Source organism: Monodelphis domestica, chromosome 8 (genome assembly GCF_027887165.1).
Source record: "Monodelphis domestica isolate mMonDom1 chromosome 8, mMonDom1.pri, whole genome shotgun sequence".
Taxonomy (NCBI): Eukaryota; Metazoa; Chordata; class Mammalia; order Didelphimorphia; family Didelphidae; genus Monodelphis; species Monodelphis domestica.
Window position 1 is genome coordinate 167,347,508 of NC_077234.1, and position 19,640 is coordinate 167,367,147.

The following is a 19,640-nucleotide window of genomic DNA, read 5'->3' on the forward strand; positions in this document are numbered from 1 at the left end:
AAGCTGGTACTTTGAAAAATCAAATAAAACAGACAAAGTACTAGTCAACCTAATTTTAAAAAAATAAAGAAGAAAACCAAATGAACAGTATCCAAGATGAAAAGGGAGACCTCACCTCTAATGAAGAAGAAATTAAGACAATCTTTAAAAATTTTTATGCCCAATTATAAAGCAATAAATATGACAATCTAGGTGATATGGATGAATATTTACAAAAAATACAAATTGCATAGAATAAGAGAGGAACAAATAGAATACCTAAACAACCCCATATCAGAAAAAAAAATTGAACAAGCCATCAAAGAACTCCCTAAGGATAAATCCCCAGAACCAGATGGATTCACATTCAAATATTCAAAAAACAACTAATCCCAATATTATACAAACTATTTGACAGAATAAGCAAAGAAGAAGTTCTACCAAATTCATTTTACCACAAAATATGGTACTGATTCCAAAGCCAGGCAGGTCAAAAACAGAGAAAGAAAACTATAGACCAATCTCCTTAATGAACATAGATGCAAAAATCTTAAATAGCATACTATCAAAAAGACTCCAGAGAGTGATAACAAGGGTTATTCATTATGACTACCTGTATTTTATACCAGTAATGCAAGGATAGTTCAATATTAGGGAAACCATCCACATAATTTACCATATTAACAAGCAAACTGACAAATATCACATGATTATCTCAATAGATTCAGAAAAAGGCCCTGGACACAATACAACAGTCATTCCTATCGAAAACACTAGAAAGCATAGGAATAGAAGGGCCTAAAAATAATAAACAGTATATATCTAAAACCATCAGCAAACATCATCTGAAAAGTGGATAAACTAGAAGCCTTCCCAAGAAGATCAGGAGTGAAACAAGGATGCCCATTATCACCTCTATTATTTAACATTGTAACAAAAACACTAGCAGTAGCAATTAAAAAAGAAAAAGAAATTGAAGGTATTCAAATAGTCAGTGGGGAGAACAAGCTATCACGATTTGCAGATGCTATGATGGTCTTCTTAAAGAATCCTAGAGAATCAATTAAAAAGGTAGTCGAAATAATCAACAACTTTAGCAAAGTTGCAGGATACAAAATAAACCCACATATGTCATCAGCATTTCTGTATATTTCCAGCACATCTCAGCAGCAAGAATTAGAAAGAGAAATTCCATTTATAATCACCCTAGACAATATAAAATTCTTAGGAATCTATCTGCCAAGACAAACACAGGAACTATATGAACACAACTACAAAACTCTCCACACAATTAAAACTAGATCAAAACAACTGGAAAAACATTGATTGCTCATGGGTAGGACAAGCTAACATAATAAAAATGACAATCCTACCCAAATTAACTTACTTATTTAGTGCCATACCCATTGAACTATCAAAAAACTTTTTTACTGAATTAGAAAAAAACATAACAACGTTCATTTGGAATAACAAAAGATCAAGGATATCCAGGGAAATAATGAAAAAAATGTGAAGGAAGGTGGCCTTGCTGTCCCAGATCTCAAACTATACCATAAAGCAATGGTCATCAAAACAATTTGGTACTAGCTAAGAGATAGAAAGGAGGATCAGTGGAATAGACTTGGGTTAAGTGATCTCAGGAAGAAAGTCTATGATAAGCCCAATGATCCCAGCTTTTGGGACCAAAATCCACTATTTGATAAAAACTGCTGGGAAAATTGGAAGACAGTGTGGGAGAGATTAGGTTTGGATCAACATCTCATACCCTACACCAAGATAAACTCAGAATTGGTGAATGACTTGAATATAAGGAAGGAAACTATAAGTAAATTAGGTGAACACAGAATAGTATACATGTCAGACCTTTGGGAAAGTAAAAATTCTAAGACCAAGCAAGAGTTAGAAAAAATCACAAAATATAAAAGAAACAATTTTGATTATATCAAATTAAAAAGGTTTTGTACAAACAAAACCAAATGCAACCAAAAAAAGAAGGGAATCAACAAATTAAGAAAATAATCTTCATAATCAAAATCTCTGATGAAGGTCTATTTACTCAAATTTATAAAGAGCTAAATCAATTGTACAAAAAAACAAGCCATTCTCTAATTGATAAATGGACAAGGTACATGAATAGCCAATTTTCAGTTAAAGAAATCAAAACTATTAATAAGCACATGAAAATGTGTTCTAAATCTCTTATAATCAGAGAGATGCAAATCAAAACAACTCTGAGGTATCACCTCACACCTAGAAGTTTGGCTAACATGACAGCAGAGGAAAGTAATGAATGCTGGAGGGGATGTGGCAAAGTAGGGACATTAATGCATTGCTGGTGGAGTTGTGAATTAATCCAACCATTCTGGAGGGCAATTTGGAACTATGCCCAAAGGGCAATAAAAGACTCTGCTTTTTGATCCAGCCATTGAACTGCTGGGTTTTTACCCCAAAGAGATAATAAGGAAAAAGACGTACAAGAATATTCATAGCTGCACTCTTTGTGGTGGCAAAAAAATTGAAAAATGTGGGGATGCCCTTCAATTGGGGAATGGCTGAACAAATTGTGGTATATGTTGGTGATGGAATACTATTGTGCTCAAAAGAATAATAAAGTGGAGGAATTCCATGTGAACTGGAACAACCTCCAGGAACTGATGCAGAGTGAAAGGAGCAGAACCAGGAGAACATTGTACACAGAGACTGATACACTGTGGTACAATCTAATGTAATGGACTTCTCCATTTGTGGCAATGCAGTGACCGTGAACAACTCAGAGGGATCTAAGAGAAAGAACACTATCCACATTCAGAGGAAAAACTGTGGGAGTAGAAACATCGAAGAAAAACAACTGCTTGATTACATGGGTCAAGGGGATATGATTGAGGATGGAGACTCTAAATGATCATCATCATTTAGATCACCATCAACAGCATGGAAATAAGTTCTGATCAAAGACACATGTAAAGCCCAGTTTAATTGCATGTCAGCTTCAGGAAGGGGTAGGTGGAGGGGAGGAGGGAGGGAAAGAATATGATTCTTGTAACCAAATAATAATGTTATAAATTGACTAAATACAATTTTCAAAAAAAAAAAAGACTGAATTTCATCCCTCCTTGTTTGATCATTCTCCTTCTGGTCTGTTTTTCTTTGTAGGTCGGTCATCTTTTACTTTCTTTGCTTCATTTTCAAGCTGGCCAATTCTGACACTATTTTCTTGTTTCAGTTCATGTGCCTTTGTTTCTAGATGACTTATTTTGATTTTTAAGTTCTTTTCCCAATTGTCTTTAGCCTCTCTTAATTTTTTTTGAATTGTGTTTTGAGTTATTTCAAAGCTTGAATACAATTCACTGGATTTTCTGCAGTTTTGCTTGGTGTTCCTTGGTCCTCCTTTGTTCAATTTGCTCTTTGTTCATTACCTGTTTAGAAGCTGTTGACTATAATTTCTTTTTTCTTTTTCTGTCGATTACTCATTTTTTCCTTCTTCCCCTAGTTATTGGCTGTAATCTTGCTCTTCCGATTATTTGTTAGATCTACAAAGCTAAATATTAAGCCCTAATCTTTTGCCCAATTACCAGTCATATCTCTAATTGCCAAGTTGACATTTTGAACTAAATATTTCATATGTATGCCACACTCAACTTGCCTAAAGCAGAACCTATTATCTTTCCTCTGAAATCCTCTCCTGTTCTAAACATTTATAGTCCTCTCAAGTTCACTACCATCTTTCCAGTCACTAATTTGTGATTTTACTTTCATCTTCAATCTGTAATGCTCCCAACCCCCACTCTACAATCCAGCCAAACTATTGGATTTGGAAAAATCCTTGGATTTTTTGGAATTTGGAAATTGGAAAAAAAAAAACTTGTTTTCACTCATATATTAAATTTATTCTGTCATATCTGTGCTTTTGGAAGTCCCCATGCCTGAACAGTATCCTTCTTTCATCCCTACCTCTTATAATCCCTTGTTTTTCTTTTACCATTCACCTCAAGTGCCACTCTTTTAATCCTTGGTTTCCTTCAGAATTTAACTCAAATACCACCTTATGTGTGAGGCCTTAGTTTCCTTAGCTACTCATGAAGACCTTTCATCCCAACAATCCCATACCAGGCCACTTTGTAGTTTTTCCATATGTCTACTTTTCCTCACCTAGAGTGTAAACTTCTTGAAGTCAGGATCTCTATCACTTTTGTCTTTGTATCTTGAGTACCTGACATTGGTGCCTATAATATAGCGAGGGGTTAATAAATGCTAGCTGATTATTTGATTTTGTGTCTAATTGTTTTCCTTCGGTCTCATCATTAAACATTCTTATAATTATCTATCTTAGTCACCCATCAAGCTAACATTTCTATAACTTTGCTTTTCTGTCACTGCTTTTGATATTTTATCAGGTAACCCATTCAATTCAATATTCAATATTCCATCACCTTCTGCATAGTGTTTTGCAAATGAATATAAACTGAATTTGTAGTACTCAACTGCTATGTCTGTTTGTTTGACAAGAATGCCTCTTCCTTCTTCTACACTCCCTCACTCAGATTAGTGGTGGGTTTGGACTAAGGGTACATACAACACCACTAAAAGGGAAACTATAGATTAAAGTTGGAAGTGACTGTAGGGGTCTGGATCATCAACCTCATTTTACAGATTGGAAGGCTGAGGCATATAGAATTGAGTCGCTGATCCAGGTTCACACAGTTTAGGGTGGATTTGAACCCATGCCAACCTGATTTAAAATTTAATACTTTATTCAGCTACATCAAATTGTCTCTTCATCTTTTCCCTTCTTCACTCTCTTCAGCATCTGCCTGGCTACTGATCTCTAGAAACTCTAACTGGAAAAGCATGTACATATTGGGATCTCAGTCATAGCTTTGACTACCTCACCCTAGTTTTGGCTCTAGTCTGAATATATTTTAACAAGTTATTCTGAAATAACTTCCACATCAGTAAACAAATCATGACCAGCAATCAGGGATATAGCAAAGTATAGTGAAAGATCACTGGTAGTAGAGTCAAAGTACCTTCATTTGAACATTCTAGCATTAGCAATTGTTCACTGTGTGACCTTGGGCAAGTTGGCCCTTTTAACTAGTTTCCTCATGAGGAAATTGAACTTGTAGTCTTAAAATCCTTCTGATTCTAAATCCTTAATTCAGTTATTTCTTGCCTAAAATATGTTCAATTATTTCTTTTCCTTCATTTTTCCATTTTTGTTTCCTCCTTTTATTCCTCCTGATCATCCTTCTCTTTCTTTTGCTCCTTTTCATTTTTTTTGTTGAGAAATCATCCTTTTTCTACAAGCCTTTGACTTCTTTTTTACACCTAATATATATTATCTTTTTTTTTACCTTCCTCCTCTGTATTTACTTTTGCATAGAAGTCACAAGGTAAATGTTGACTTGATTTAGGGCAGCGGTTCTCAACCTCTCAATTTGTAGCAATGAGAATACATAATGCATATCAGCTATTTACATTCTGAATCATAACTGTAGCAAAATTACAGTTTTGAAGTAGCCACCAAAATAATTTTTTGGTTTGGGGTCACCGCAACATTGAGGAACTGTATTGCGGGGTCACAGCATTAGAAAGGTTGAGAACCACTGATTTAGGGGATCTTGTCAAAATTTTCAGAGTATTTCTCTACTCCTTCAACCTTTTCAACAAATATTGGAGCATAAGATTAAACTCTCTTCATAGTGATTATATGTCTCATAAAATCTAGAAGGCAAGAGTTGTATTTATCCCATTGAATGGCTTTTTCAAAATTTCTTTTGGGTCCTGTTAAACTTAGTCCATAAACTCCTGTATCTGACAATTCAAGGAGAACCCAAATTTCACCATCTTCTTTTTTCCATAATCTCAAGAGAATTAAAATAGATTTTGAATCATGTGCTTAATTGTAGAATAAATCACTATTCATTTGAAAAAGACCTTCTATTCCCAATGCAAACAAATACATTAAGGTTTATAGACTTTTTCTAGTCTATTAACTACACATCACATTTTCCTGATATTTTTACTGTAGAAGCAAATGAAAGTTTTTTGTATTTTCTTAATTTATGAATTGTCATGGTCAAATAATTATCTGGCAAATAATTGGTCACCAAGTGACTAAACTACTAGTGAAAAGTTTCTCTGTATTTATCCAGACTGATCCTTAGTAGCCACAGAATATCATTTGGCACCCACTATAATTTGTTTTCAAAATTCTTTTTAAAATTTAAATTTAAATCATTATTTTAAAATTTATTTATTTAATTAATTTTGAATATTTTTCCAGGGTTACATGATTCATGTTATTTCCTTCCCTTTCTTCCTCTATACTCCCATAGCCAATGAGCAATTTCACTGGGTCAAAACCCTTTTAAAAAATATAAATACAGTATTTACTGCTAACATTCCAAAGAATGAGCTAAAATTCTAAAATTCTTAAGACCACTGCTCTTTTGAACAAGAGCAAAGGCTAGGAATTCAGCTAGAATAATGAAACTCACAAAAAAAAAAGAAGTTTTAAGGTTAAAAAATCCCATTTTATCCAATTCATAATTTTCAGAATTTTGCCCAAGGTCAACCTATGATCAAAGAGCCAAGTCAACAAATATTTACTAAGTTCTTATGATGTTCAGGCACTCTTCTAAAACTAATCTGGGCTGATCTCAAAAGAAATCTCTCATTTATATCTGCCAGGTGTGCATGACCTTGCTTACACCTTACCAAGCAAGAAGAGCTTTCCAATAACCTTTAGGAAATGCAGAAGTTATATAAGCTCCCAAGAGATGAGGGATTTCTTCTTCCTATAGCAGAATTCTCCTATAGTGTCTTGGATGACTCCAAGCTTCTCTTTGAATAAAATGCCTATCAATTTTTTAAAAGAATATTCTTTGCTGAAATAATGGAACACTGGGGTTTCCATGAGACAACTGAATGTCCACCAAATTAAGATGATGCATGGTATAGGAGAACCTACATACAGGATATTATCAGAGAAATATATTCCTGGATGATGGTGGCAGACTGGCTGGTCATGTGAGAAAGATAACTGATAGGAAGGTCATAGGCTACCCCAATATCCACATGAATTCTAGGGATACAGAGGCAGGTCCTCATAGATTGGGTGGACTCTCCTGTAGATTTTTTTTTTTTTAATGAAAGAAAATGGTCAAAAGGAACCCACAGTATAAATGTGGATAGGTTATGATAGTGGGTTTAGGATGGGAGTTCCTACATCAATAAGAACACATATCTATAAAAATAATGAAGTGTGACAGGGTCTATAAGGAAGGGAGAAAGAGAAATGTGAACTAAAGTCAATACCATTCCCTTTACCACCTAGCTCATTTTAACCCCTATGACCACAAAAAATAGTTATATATTTAATGGCAACATCTTTTGTATCTAGTAGCATGCTTTGCCTAAAAGGAAGTTAATATAATTTTTAAAAATTTGTTAATCCCACAATTCTGATATTTAACATGTATGTTCCCATTAAGTTGATGATTTTATTATTAAAGTATGCAAATAAAAATTAAATTCATGTACCTCCTTAAATTTCATCAAATACAACAGTAGGAGTTGGACATAAATGCCATTGTAAGCAGATCTTTAAAAACATTAATAATAGATAACATGTGTGAAGCTCATTACAGGTCATGTTTTATATATATATATACCTATATTCCATCACTTGTATCCCTCAAGCTCTCTATGAGAGACATATTACAGTTCTTCTTGTTTTAGAAGGGAAGAAATTGAGATTCTTATGGATCCAAATCTTTATAAATTCCTTGAAAACAAGAACAGCTTCATTCTTGTTTTTACACCCTTTTCATCTAGCAGAGGATTTGGTATAAGCTAAGTACTTAATAAATGCTGGATGACTGAGGAACTAAATGAAAGATGCATATGATCTCCAGTACGTCAGGTAGGATTTAAATTCACTTAACTTTTTACTCCAAATCCTGTTGTCTATTTGCTACACTATAGTGCCTCTCTAATACAGGGGAAGAGAGAACAAGCATCTGGTAAGCTCTTACTATGTGCCAGGCACTATACAGAGTGCTGTACAACTATTATCTCATTAGATGAAAAGATAGATGATGACAAGAATAAGTTCATCAAGAATATCAAATTAAAAAAAAATTAAAAACCATAGAGTATAATGACCATAGTTCAATGTTTTTCCTCTTCTTTATCCTGTTGAATTTTCCTTCTTCCGCTTTTCTCCCTCATCAACTTTGAGGCATCTAGTTGGCTTACTCTATTTTCAATCATCAGGGATAGGCTTCTAGTTTAAACAAAAGGCCAGGAGAGAGCACTGCTGAATTTAGGGACTGCTAGCAGACTGACACTGAGGAGGCGTTAATTATTCTGGTTTTCCTGGTTCCAAGTTCAGCTTCTGCCATACTAGCCACATAAATACACTACCCATATTCTGTCATTCTCTCTCAAATTATTTCCTTGTAACTTGTTCTAGCACCTAAACCATTGGGTTCTAATCCGGCTTCAACACAGTCTGACAATTTTAACATTTGCTCCCATTATAGTAGATCAAACAACATAATATCATTGGTACTTTTGTAAAAATTTGGCATTATTTCATTTATTCCTCCTTCAAATTAGAAATGTAATTAAAACTCAACAGCAACACATGCAATCTTAGATTCAAATCCGGAAGAGATCTCATCCTGAAATGGTATTTGGGGGTGTCATTTGTAATAGAAATGATAATCTGAGTGATGCTATTTCTGGTTATAGTAACTGGGTACTTTCTTGCATGACCTGGCTTGCAAGTCCTCTCTCTCTCCATGCCTTTTCCACACATTCTTTCTAGCATTGTTGCACATGTTGCAATCTGCGATATTTTTCAATATCATTGCCATTATATTTTAAGGAGATAAAATTATTTCATGAACAAAAAGTTTCAACATAAGTTTGAAATGTAATTAAAGCCATTGAAATTTGACTACAAAGAAAAACGCAGGCATGATAGCCTTTAATTAATCATGATTATTTACATGTACAAACACACTGGCCAAATTTAGATGCACTATTAGGCAGCTAATTATGTTACAAATGCAATAACTTTCTTAAATGGATGATCACACATCCAAGATCGCCATTTGTTTCAAAGTTGTTAAATCCAGCAAAAATCTTCACCATACTAGAAATTTTGAATCATATGAAAATGCATTCACAGCTACTATAAAGTAACAGGTTTTTTTCATTCTAAAGTCTCTATCTTTTTTGTATATTATATATAAATTATACATGCAACTAATATTTATATAATTAAAACATCACTTTTTAGTATATAGCTACAAGCTAATCCAATAATTAAATAAGAAACATTTAACTGTGTAAATTTGTTATCTATGTAAAATTGTACAACTTTATGTACTCTTTGTCAGTGACACTGACCTCTTGTTCCTTGTACTAGACCTTTTATCCTACAACTCCACACATTTTCATTGGCTGTCCTTCTTGCCTAGACACTCTCCCACCTGGTCTGCCCTGGCTTCCCTTTAAATCCCAGCTATAATCCCATCTCCTAAGAAAAGTCTTTTATGAACACCCTTAATGCTCGTACCTTCCCTTTTATTTTCTTCCATTTATGTGGTTTGTACCTTTTTGTACATATTTGTTTTCATGCTGTCTCCCCTATTAGACTTTGAACTCCTCAAGAGTAGAAACTGTCTTTTTGCTTTTCTATTTGCTGAGTGCATGGAACATAGTGGGTGCTTAATAATTGCTTGTTGATATGGACAAGGAAAGACAAGAAGCAGTAATCTAAAATCAGATAAAAATCATGAATCTAGTGAACTGAAAATAATCTTCTACAGAACTAAATCACATAAAATATGTAATATTAAGTAAAAACTTTTAACAAGTAAAGGAAAATATTTTGAGGAATATAGCTAAGAGGAATCCACTCTCATTTTGAAATTATTATTTACCACTCTCCTCATCTTTGCTCCTGTAAAAGCAGTCATATCTCTGCCTTACTTGGGGAATGACTATGGGCTACTCTATTCCTATAGATTGGTCAAAGACTCTTCCCATACATCTCAGGAAGCCATAACTTGGCACTCACTTAATAACATTCTGGTCTGCCACAAGATGGTGGGATCCATCAATGGTGGGAATCTTATTCTTATTTTGCATCAACTACTTTACTCAAGGGTCAGACAAGTGGTTGGTTGTACTACCAATAGAAGAAAGTAGGTCATAACATGAGTGATTTTCATCAGTCAGTCAATAAACATTTACTAAGTACCTGCTTTTATATTGGATAAGAATATCTCTTTACCCAATTGTCTTTGCTTCATTCTCCTAACATTTGGTAAACTTGGAGTGAATACAACTCAAATGTCAAGAAACAGACTTGACTCCCTTGGGACCATATATATTCTCCAATTAGAAAATCCAAATGTTTCATTTTAAATCAGAAACTCTATGCCATATTGATTTAGTGTCACTATCCTTATACTATGAGTTTTTTTAAAGTATTGTCAATTTTTATAATCAAATATAACATTAAATTGACAAAAATGAAGTTATATGAATCTTATGGAAAATGTAAAGATCTTTGATTAGTCATGGAAAGATGCATTTTGGAAATTAACGGGACATGTCAAGTGTAGTCTTAACATTTAAAGCACCATATTCATAAAGAAAATTGCTCACTGATTTTGCACAGATTTATTATATACATTTGGTGCATGTTCAATTTATATCTAATTACTTGAAAATGATTTAAATGGTGTAATTTGGAAACCAAAATAGGTAAGACTATGAAACATCTGCATCTATATTTACATTTGGAGATATAGCGATATACACAGACATATAAACTATGCATGCAGTTCCTAATTTATAAATTATTCCCTCTCTTTCCCTGACCCCACAATCCCAGGAAGTCAGTGCCATTATGAAACTCAAGACTTTTAGAGATCTCTCCATTTGGAGAAGCTGTATAAAGCAGTTAAGGAGAGACAGACCCCCCCCCCCAAAGATTCAATATAATGACTACCTCCATCTACTTATAAAAAACACATTTCTTTATATGACATTTTAAATTCCAATTTGTTATATTCCTTGAAATTCTAGTAACAAGAGATCTAATCAGACATGTAATGACTATCAGGAAAAAATAGGAACAAAGAAGTTAAGGGCTATCAGTCATTCCTACTTCAGTGCAATTTTGTGAGTAAGACACACCAAAGTCCTTCCTCTTGTTCCCATGGCATTTCAGCAATTTCAAAGAATATTAATTGTCTCAATTAATTGTTTCCAATTTTATGTCATATTTATTTTCAAATTATAGCCATTAAATCGTTCTCCTATAAGGTGAAATTTATCATAAAAGCTTGTATGCTTACAATGTCCTTTACATCTTCATAGTAACCTTTGGAAATTTACAGTAAAATAATTTATATCTCCATTTTAGAAAATAGACAACTGAGCTTCAAAAAATAAAAGTATTTTCTCAAGAGAATATGTGTAATAAAGAGTAAATTGAAAGTGGAACATAATTCAATTCTTCCCTACTATAACCATGCTACATTGAATAATTTATATCTAAAAATCATATAAAATAAAAATAATACTAATTATGGATTATATTCTTATTTTAGTAAAGAGTGCATTTGGATCAACACAGTATTGAAAGACTATTAGAATATAAACTTTTTTTAATGTAGATTTCTTATTTTTACCCATGTATTGCCACCACCTAGCAGACTTCCTGGCACATAGTAGGTGTCTAATATATCTTTGTTGATTGACTGATAGGTCATAACAGTGTGTATATATCTATATCTATATATACACATACAAAATGAATATGTATTTTTCTTTATAGATTGATCTCAGACCCACTGTTTCCCTCATCCTGTTAATTCAAGAAATGGCCATTAATATAGAATATATTATATATATATATATATATTCAATTAATATATATATTCTATAAATACATACATATTCAAATAATATAGAATAATCAAAGCTGTTAGCATTTGTTTTCTAATTCATCATATAATTTTCTAAATCATCATATAATAAACACATCTATCTTTATGTTATTGGCATGCTGCAATTTAACACAATAACTATTAAAACTGTTCAAACAAAACTATTTGAAAATAATTGTATTAGTTTGCTGACAGTAACAATGGATATAAACCCAAGGATAATCATTCATTTGTATATTCATTGCCCTCTTTGCAATATACAACTAAGTATATATAAATTCATCTCTCTACCTTATTAACTTTACTAACATAGATCACATCCTACCCCAAACCAAGAAACTTTTGTCTCTTATTCTTTTGGTGTTTCACAAAACACAAAGGAACCTAAAACCTTACTTATTCTTTCACGACTCCTAGTAGAGTACTTTGTACATCGTAGCTATTTATTAATAGTGTTTTACCTTTGTTCTCCTTGGTTTGAGAAGATAGTAAGGGGTTCTTTACACCTACAAGGGCTGTGCTCCTGTAGGATAATTTATATAAACTGTATAATGCTGTGTTGCTGTTGTTCATTTCAATTACACACTTCTACTATGTTTATCTTATTTTATATGGATTTGGCTCCTTTCTTAATGAAACTGAAATGTAAAATTCTCCTTACAAAATGGTTGGAAATTATTTTCTAGGAAGGCTCATGTAGGGCACCAACATCCATTATTACAGGCTATGAAGGTTATTAAATAACAATTTGTGCCTCATTTAAGCCAGAATTTAGTTGTCTTAGAAAATATGAGTTGGTCATTAATCTGTGGCACTGAAAATATGAAAGTAGATTATGCATGACATATCAACTGATCTACCAAAGGGAAATGTTCAAATGTTCAAATTCCCTTCAAGTGAAGCAAAACAATCATTTATTATATCCAAACTATGGCCATTAAAAAAGAAAACCAAACCAGACATTTCTCTATAGAAGAGAAAAATGTTCCCTCCATTATATGGTTATTTTACAGTTTAAAGTCAAGTCCATAGGACTTTTACTTCCAAATAATTACATGAACTACTTTATTTTTGTGTGTCTTCATTTTCTCACAAAAAAGAAACATGGAAAACCACTCAAATGTCAACTCTGCCCACTTTCACTCAGACTTAACATGGAAAAGCATTTACATGTCAACTCTACCCACTTTATAAACATTTAAATGGATACTGAAAATGTGTTTTACCAATAAGACAGACCTATCTCATTAAAGCCACTGTAGCCCAGCTCTTGCCTGCTAAGTCCCAGATCTTCGAGATCCATGCATTTAAATCCTGGTGGGCATTGATAACCTTCTTCGATTTCTCTGGAGCAGTGGGTATCTGGGATAGCTAAATTATTCCAGGTCACATTTCTGTAGAGAAATACATGAAAAGTATTAAATTAATTCATTTAAGGATCAATGGATTTAAAACACTAGAAATTTAATTATTGTTAATTTAGGACTACTGAAAGTGGAGAGGAATTTATAATTAAATATTTGAATATAGTAAACACATAGTCTATTGTGTTTTTCAAACATTTCCTAATTCATCCTCATGGTAGCCCTGTATGACAGAATTGGAACTCCTTTTTGGCAGGAATTATTTTGGCACATTTTTTGTATCTCTGACATTCAGCAGAGTGCCTGTGTAATGTATGACCAGAAAGGGAACACACACATACACACACACACACACACACACAAAGGAAATGGAGGGAGAGAGAGAGAAAGTTGAGAGAATGGAGAGGGGGAAGAAATTGATCCTCCCCTCTCTTTGGGGAAAGTAACCCAGTCTTGTCTCCCTGAGGGACAGACTATGACTCCTCAGAGAATGGTTCTGAGAGGTAGAGGACAAGAAGTGAAAGGGAAAGCCCTAGTAGGATGACCTACTGTCTCCCCTCCCTCCCCCGGGAACCCAATTTCTTCTTACAGGGCTAGATGAAATCTTATGCCTCTGGTCCCCTCAGCAAAACCAACTGCCAGTTCTCTTCAAAACCCTGGGTTTATACCCCCACCAAGGAGAGATGTTGTTCATTAGATCAGGCAGTTTGGATCACTGGGATCCAGAGGTTAACTCACTTTTTGGAAAGAAGTATGATCTCCCCAAACCTTCAGGCCCCTTTACTGTTACTAGTAACTGACCCAAACCTACCTCTAGATTAACTGATGAATTTATTTGGGTTTAACAAGGGATTAGTAGGAAGAGTATCAATTAGGTAAGAGGGTGAACAGGATAGCTAACATTTGTCCCCTCTGGCAAATCTGCCCACCAAGGTCTTGGCATCCCCAAGGTTGGGGAAAGCCTTGACCCCTCTTTCAGTCAGCTATCTGTGACACCTACTCATAGCTAACTAGCTTGACACAGGAGTCCAGGAATGCATTAGGGAGAATGGGATCTTGAAAGGTGGTTTCTCTGTAGATGGCTTCCTTCCAAAGTCCCTTCCACAATATCCCCTGATATCTCTGTGTTGTTCTTAAGAGCTGTTTATTCAGGGGTTCACAGGAAAGCTGTTGATCCCCAGAGAGATCTAAGCTTCTTCCCAGCTTAGGAAAACTGTCCCCTTCCTCTGGCTTCCAGTTGAAGGAGTTAAGGAAGTGGCAGTTTTGAGTTCTCTCAGTTTCTGTTCTCACTAGAATCTTGATTTTTTTTTTCTCTTCCTGTACCTCACACATGTGAGTTGCTCTTTGCACCACTGGATATGATTCATCTCTTACACCTGGCACTAAGTAGGGACTTAATAAATGTTCTTAAATTTAAATTACTATTTTTAAGGTCAATGCAAGTCAGACACCAGGAAGTGAAACATGAACTTGCAAGTTACCACAATAGAAGTCCTGTGAAACTCAACACAGAATACATACCCTGAATTTGGGCTCTCAAGCCTCTGATGAATCAATACATTTAAATGGAAAAAAAAAGGAAAATAAAAGTTTCTTGAAGGCAAGTAACTCTTCATTTGTCATTATTTTCCCATGAAATATAGCATGACTTAGAGGTTAGAGAACGTGCTTCAGAATCAAGAAGCCCTGAGTTCATATCCAGTCTCTGAGAGATACTAGCTCTATAAGCAAAAGCAGGAAGTCACAACCTTTCAGTGTCCCATGAAAAACAGTTGCTGGTCTGAATTGATAACTCTAATTTCCTCACCTAATGCTTCAGAGACTAAAAAAATAACAGGTCTAGATATACTCTCTCTACTGTGAATTTTAAAACTATCCTACTCTTATCAGACCATTGTTTAGAAGATTTGATTTAACTCTTTCCTGATCAATAACAATAGAGATACTTGGAATAACAGAATCAGGTCTTGGAAACTCTACATTTCTCCTCCCTTCTTAGTTTAACAAGATTTTGAAGGTCTGCATCAAACTCAAGATTTAATTATCTAAGGAATGGCCTTCAACAGACATGTGCAGAAAAAAGGACAGACCTCTGGGCTGTCCTAAGTCAAGCCAAGTCCTCATTGGTACAGATGAGATGCAGAAAAGTGATGTAAAAATGTCCATATACGGCACGTCACTTCCTGTCCCTTCCTCTTTCCCTGGAGAGGCAACTCTGCCTGGCAGAGTGCTAGGCATTCCGACATCTTGGGAGTAGTGGCAGTTATTTGTCTGGGTTTTGGCAGTGAGTTTTGTCCTTGACCTGATTCAGGTTCAGGCATCTCAGCTGAGCCCCTTTTGGAGTTCAGGTTGATTCATTCCTCCTTCATACTCCAAACCCTTACTTTCTAGGTCTTCTAATCTTCCTGCCTAGTATCAGCCAGGTGGGGGGAGAAATCCTTCACCCTTTCCTTCTCCCTTCTTTTTAATCTTCTCCACTATATCAATTAAATCACCATAAAATTTAGCAGCTGACTTGAGTATTTTATTATTTGGGTTTTCCATTAGGATTTTTATAAATAAAATTCTTGGCGACCTAAATTAATTATACTTTCAGTCTCAGTCATAATTTCACCCTTTATACTACCTCCTTCAAAATCCTCAGGGTCAGTTTTAATAGCTTACACATAGAAATAGCTAAATGAATGCAAAGTAAATCAATTTTTACTGTTCAGTCATTTTTTGATTTTGGTTGATTGTGGAGGATTTGAGGGATTTTCTTGGCAAAGATAAAGTGGTTTGCCATTTCCCTCTCAGATCATTTTAGAGATGAAATTAAAACAAACAGGGTTAAGTGACTTATCGAGAGTCACACAAATAGTGTCTGTGGCCAAATTTGAATTCAAGAAGATGAGTCTTCCTGACTCCCGACTTGCTAATCTGTTCACTATAACATCTAGCTGCCATTTCATAATCGATAGCATCAATCAATAATGATTGGTTTTTTCTTACTTTGTGTTTTGATTAAGAGATGGGCATTTTAGGTTTAGAGCTGGCATGATCTGTGAAGACCATTTAGTTATAGGATCAAAAGCTTTTAGATTATGAATGTGAGAGGGTCTTAGATGCCATTTTGACTAGCTCACCACACACACACACACACACACACACACACACACACACACACACACACATCTTTTACAGATAAAGTAAAACTTGGGCTCAGAGAGATTAAATGTCTTTCCCAAGGTCACACATGTAGCAATCTAGATTCTTTGACTCTGGATCCAACATTCTACTGCCATTGATACCAAATGACTAAAGAACACAGTGAAGTGTGTAGAAGTGGAAATCTTGAACCCTAGGACTATGTTCCCCAGAATTCCTTTTGTATTTCCCAACATCCCTTTCCCTTTGTTTACCTGTGTCTTTATGTTATGGCTTATAACTTTCTAGGACTCCTCCCTCTCTCTCTTCTTTATTGAGATCATGGCTTGAGTTACTTAGCTCCCTTTTAACTCTAGTTTTTATTTTAATAAATCTTATAAATATAATACTTGAGTTATTGTATATTAATTTAAATTCTCACAAATGAAAAGAAGATTAGATAATGTCTTCAAAGATCTTAGCTCTATCAAAGTTTCATCAAACATTGTGTTATCTTGGGCCAATCATTTAGTTGATCATGCAATGAGAGTCTGTGTGCTGGCCACATAGATACTGGCTGTCGACATGGGTCTGTTAAGATATGGCTCACAGACAGGCATCTCGAGTTTCTTCTGCCCACTCCAAGGAAGACATGATTTCTGCCAGCAGGGGAAGCAGTAGATTAACACTAGAAGCTATCCACTCTGGTCTCTTCACAGAAATGTTTTACTTGGATAGAATTAAATCTATCTGGCCTCCTAAATACCCATTAGTCTAGATTTAATGTTCAGGTTCAAACTTAATTTTTGATCAAAGACCAAAAGAAGAAAATAGCAAATAAACCCATTTAAAAAAACTAACAACAAATAGAAATCATAGAAGGTATAGGAATCAGATTATACCAGTTAATGAGACATCTCATAGAACGGCAGTGGGAGGAGAAGAGAGAGTTCACATGAAGTGAGGAGAGGACTTAGATCTCACCGAAGGAAAAATTCCTCAAAGTCTTTACTGTATTAAACTGAGCTTAGACATAAGACTGATGCTCTGTCTCCCCTACATGTTAACTTCTTCCCTGAGTCTCTCTTACTTTGGAAATCAAGAGAATCAATAACCATAAGTCTTTTCCTAGGAAGCCAGAAATCAGAAGACCAAGATCTCTTCTTCATCAATGAGGCGAATCTTATGCAAATGGTACTTCAACCTAGGGTTACATTCTATACTTCAAGTTCAGAGGATCATAAATTTAGAACTAAAGATTAGGTTAGAACTCATCTAGTCCAATGCCTTTATTTTATATTTCATGAAACTGGAGGCCAAAGGGACAGAATAATTTGATATCATGACACTGGTAAGCTGCAGAGCAAGCATTTGAAATCAAAGCTTCTACTTCCAAATCCATCACTCTTCTACTGTACCATAATGACTCCTCAAATACACATTTTTTCAGAGATACCCCACTCATAGGATTGTAGTGAGGATTAAATGGCAGGACCTGATCACGTGATGATAACAATAACTAGCATTTATTTAGTGTCTATTATGTGATAGACATTCTATGTACTCTGCTAAGAATTTTCCAGACATTTTCAGCTGACCTTCACAATAAAGCTTTGAGGAAAGTGCTTTTATTATTCCTATTTTGTAGTTGAGGAAACTGAGGCAAAAAGAAATTAAATGACTTGCTGCAAGTCACACCAGCAAAAAGGCATCTTGGTATTTAGACTTTGTCTTCCTTATTCTATGAAACATTGTTCTCATTTTGGGGTTCATGATGATGGTCCAAGGGGTTCATGATAAAAGTTCTCTAATGATGCACTAAGTAATAAACTATTGCTCAATTGTGTTTCACTCTGTGACAATAAGCATGTGCATGTTTGAAGCCTTATAGATTTGTTTCTGCAGTAATTCAAAACAGTCACATCAATCATACAATGATTTTGGTGTTCATACATCAAACTGGCTGTCTCTGACTCAGCACATGTGTTTGCTTTTTCTTAAATTGTCATCAAATTGTTTCCCAAATGCCAGAAGGGTTCAACATTGAAGTGCAAACCAATTCCCCGGGGATAGTCAGACACATGCATTCTGTGTAGGGCACCAGCATAGTTCCCTCATTCTCTTCTGTTACCCTACAATCAGAAGTCATAGGCTATATAATCATGATCTACATGGTAAGAATGTTCACATTCTTGCAGCACAAATGTCAGGACACTTGAAAACCATGATGACTGGGCATGAGAATTACAAGCAATCTTGAAAACATCATAGATCATCACAAACGAGCTGCCGAAATTGAGCTTATGTTGTTCTCATTGGAGATATTAGCAGAATTGTCTCATTTTATTATCCAGTTATGTTACCAATCTTTTATCTGACATTTTTCATATGAATTTATTGCAACATTATTCAATCATTCAGTAGTTTCAGTGAGAATATAGCTGTATGTAAGTGTTGGAAGGGAAGAAAGTCATATAAAAATTAAAGAAATTTTAAAATCAAGCAATATATTCATTAAACTTTCAAAACATTCATCGTTTAATACATTACCTCTTAGAAACCAGTGGAAAATATGTATCTCTCTCTATATCATAACTACTTATTCATTTTGTCAATTGGTTTGGTGGGCTAGAATAATAAAAGATACTAAATTCTACTGCTCAGCAAGAGAGTTTGGAAAAGATTCTTCTCAATTTCTAGCCCTTGTTAGTATGATTCATAATTTTTACTTTATTATTCTTAAAAATAATGATGCAGAAATGTATTCAAAGTACACCTACATGAAAGAGTGTTTTTAGCTGGGGTTAAACCAAATATTGCAAAATTTTGTTCAAATTTTAAAAGTCCAACAGAGAAATTAAATCTATAAATAATTATTATATGTTAAACATTTTCTAAGTTGTAAATTAATTTTAAAATGTTATTTGTATTCAAGAAAACTTTTAAAATAAAGAAATTTATTACAAATTATTGCATATAATAGTAAGCCTATGAGGTATATTGCTGGACTAATGAAAGCATTAAAAGCATGTATCTTACATAACATTTTCATGATAATTTAATAATTAGTTTTACAATTTTATATTAGTTTTCATAATAATTGGTAGCATAATCTTTATAATTATAAGTTGTAAATTTTATTTTAGAGTTTTGAGTGGCAAAAGTTATTATTGTAATTATATACAAGCACTTA

The 19,640-nt window shown here is 34.2% G+C and overlaps 1 protein-coding gene across 1 annotated transcript in view; it reads right to left on the reverse strand.

The window, feature by feature from the left end:
* NALCN (sodium leak channel, non-selective) overlaps positions 1-19,640 on the reverse strand; it is a 514,200-nt gene that overhangs the window by 367,078 nt on the left and 127,482 nt on the right. The window contains exon 7 of the mRNA XM_007501336.2: positions 13,197-13,351. Coding sequence (XP_007501398.1) covers positions 13,197-13,351 — 155 coding nt within the window. The remainder of the gene's footprint in view (positions 1-13,196; positions 13,352-19,640) is intronic.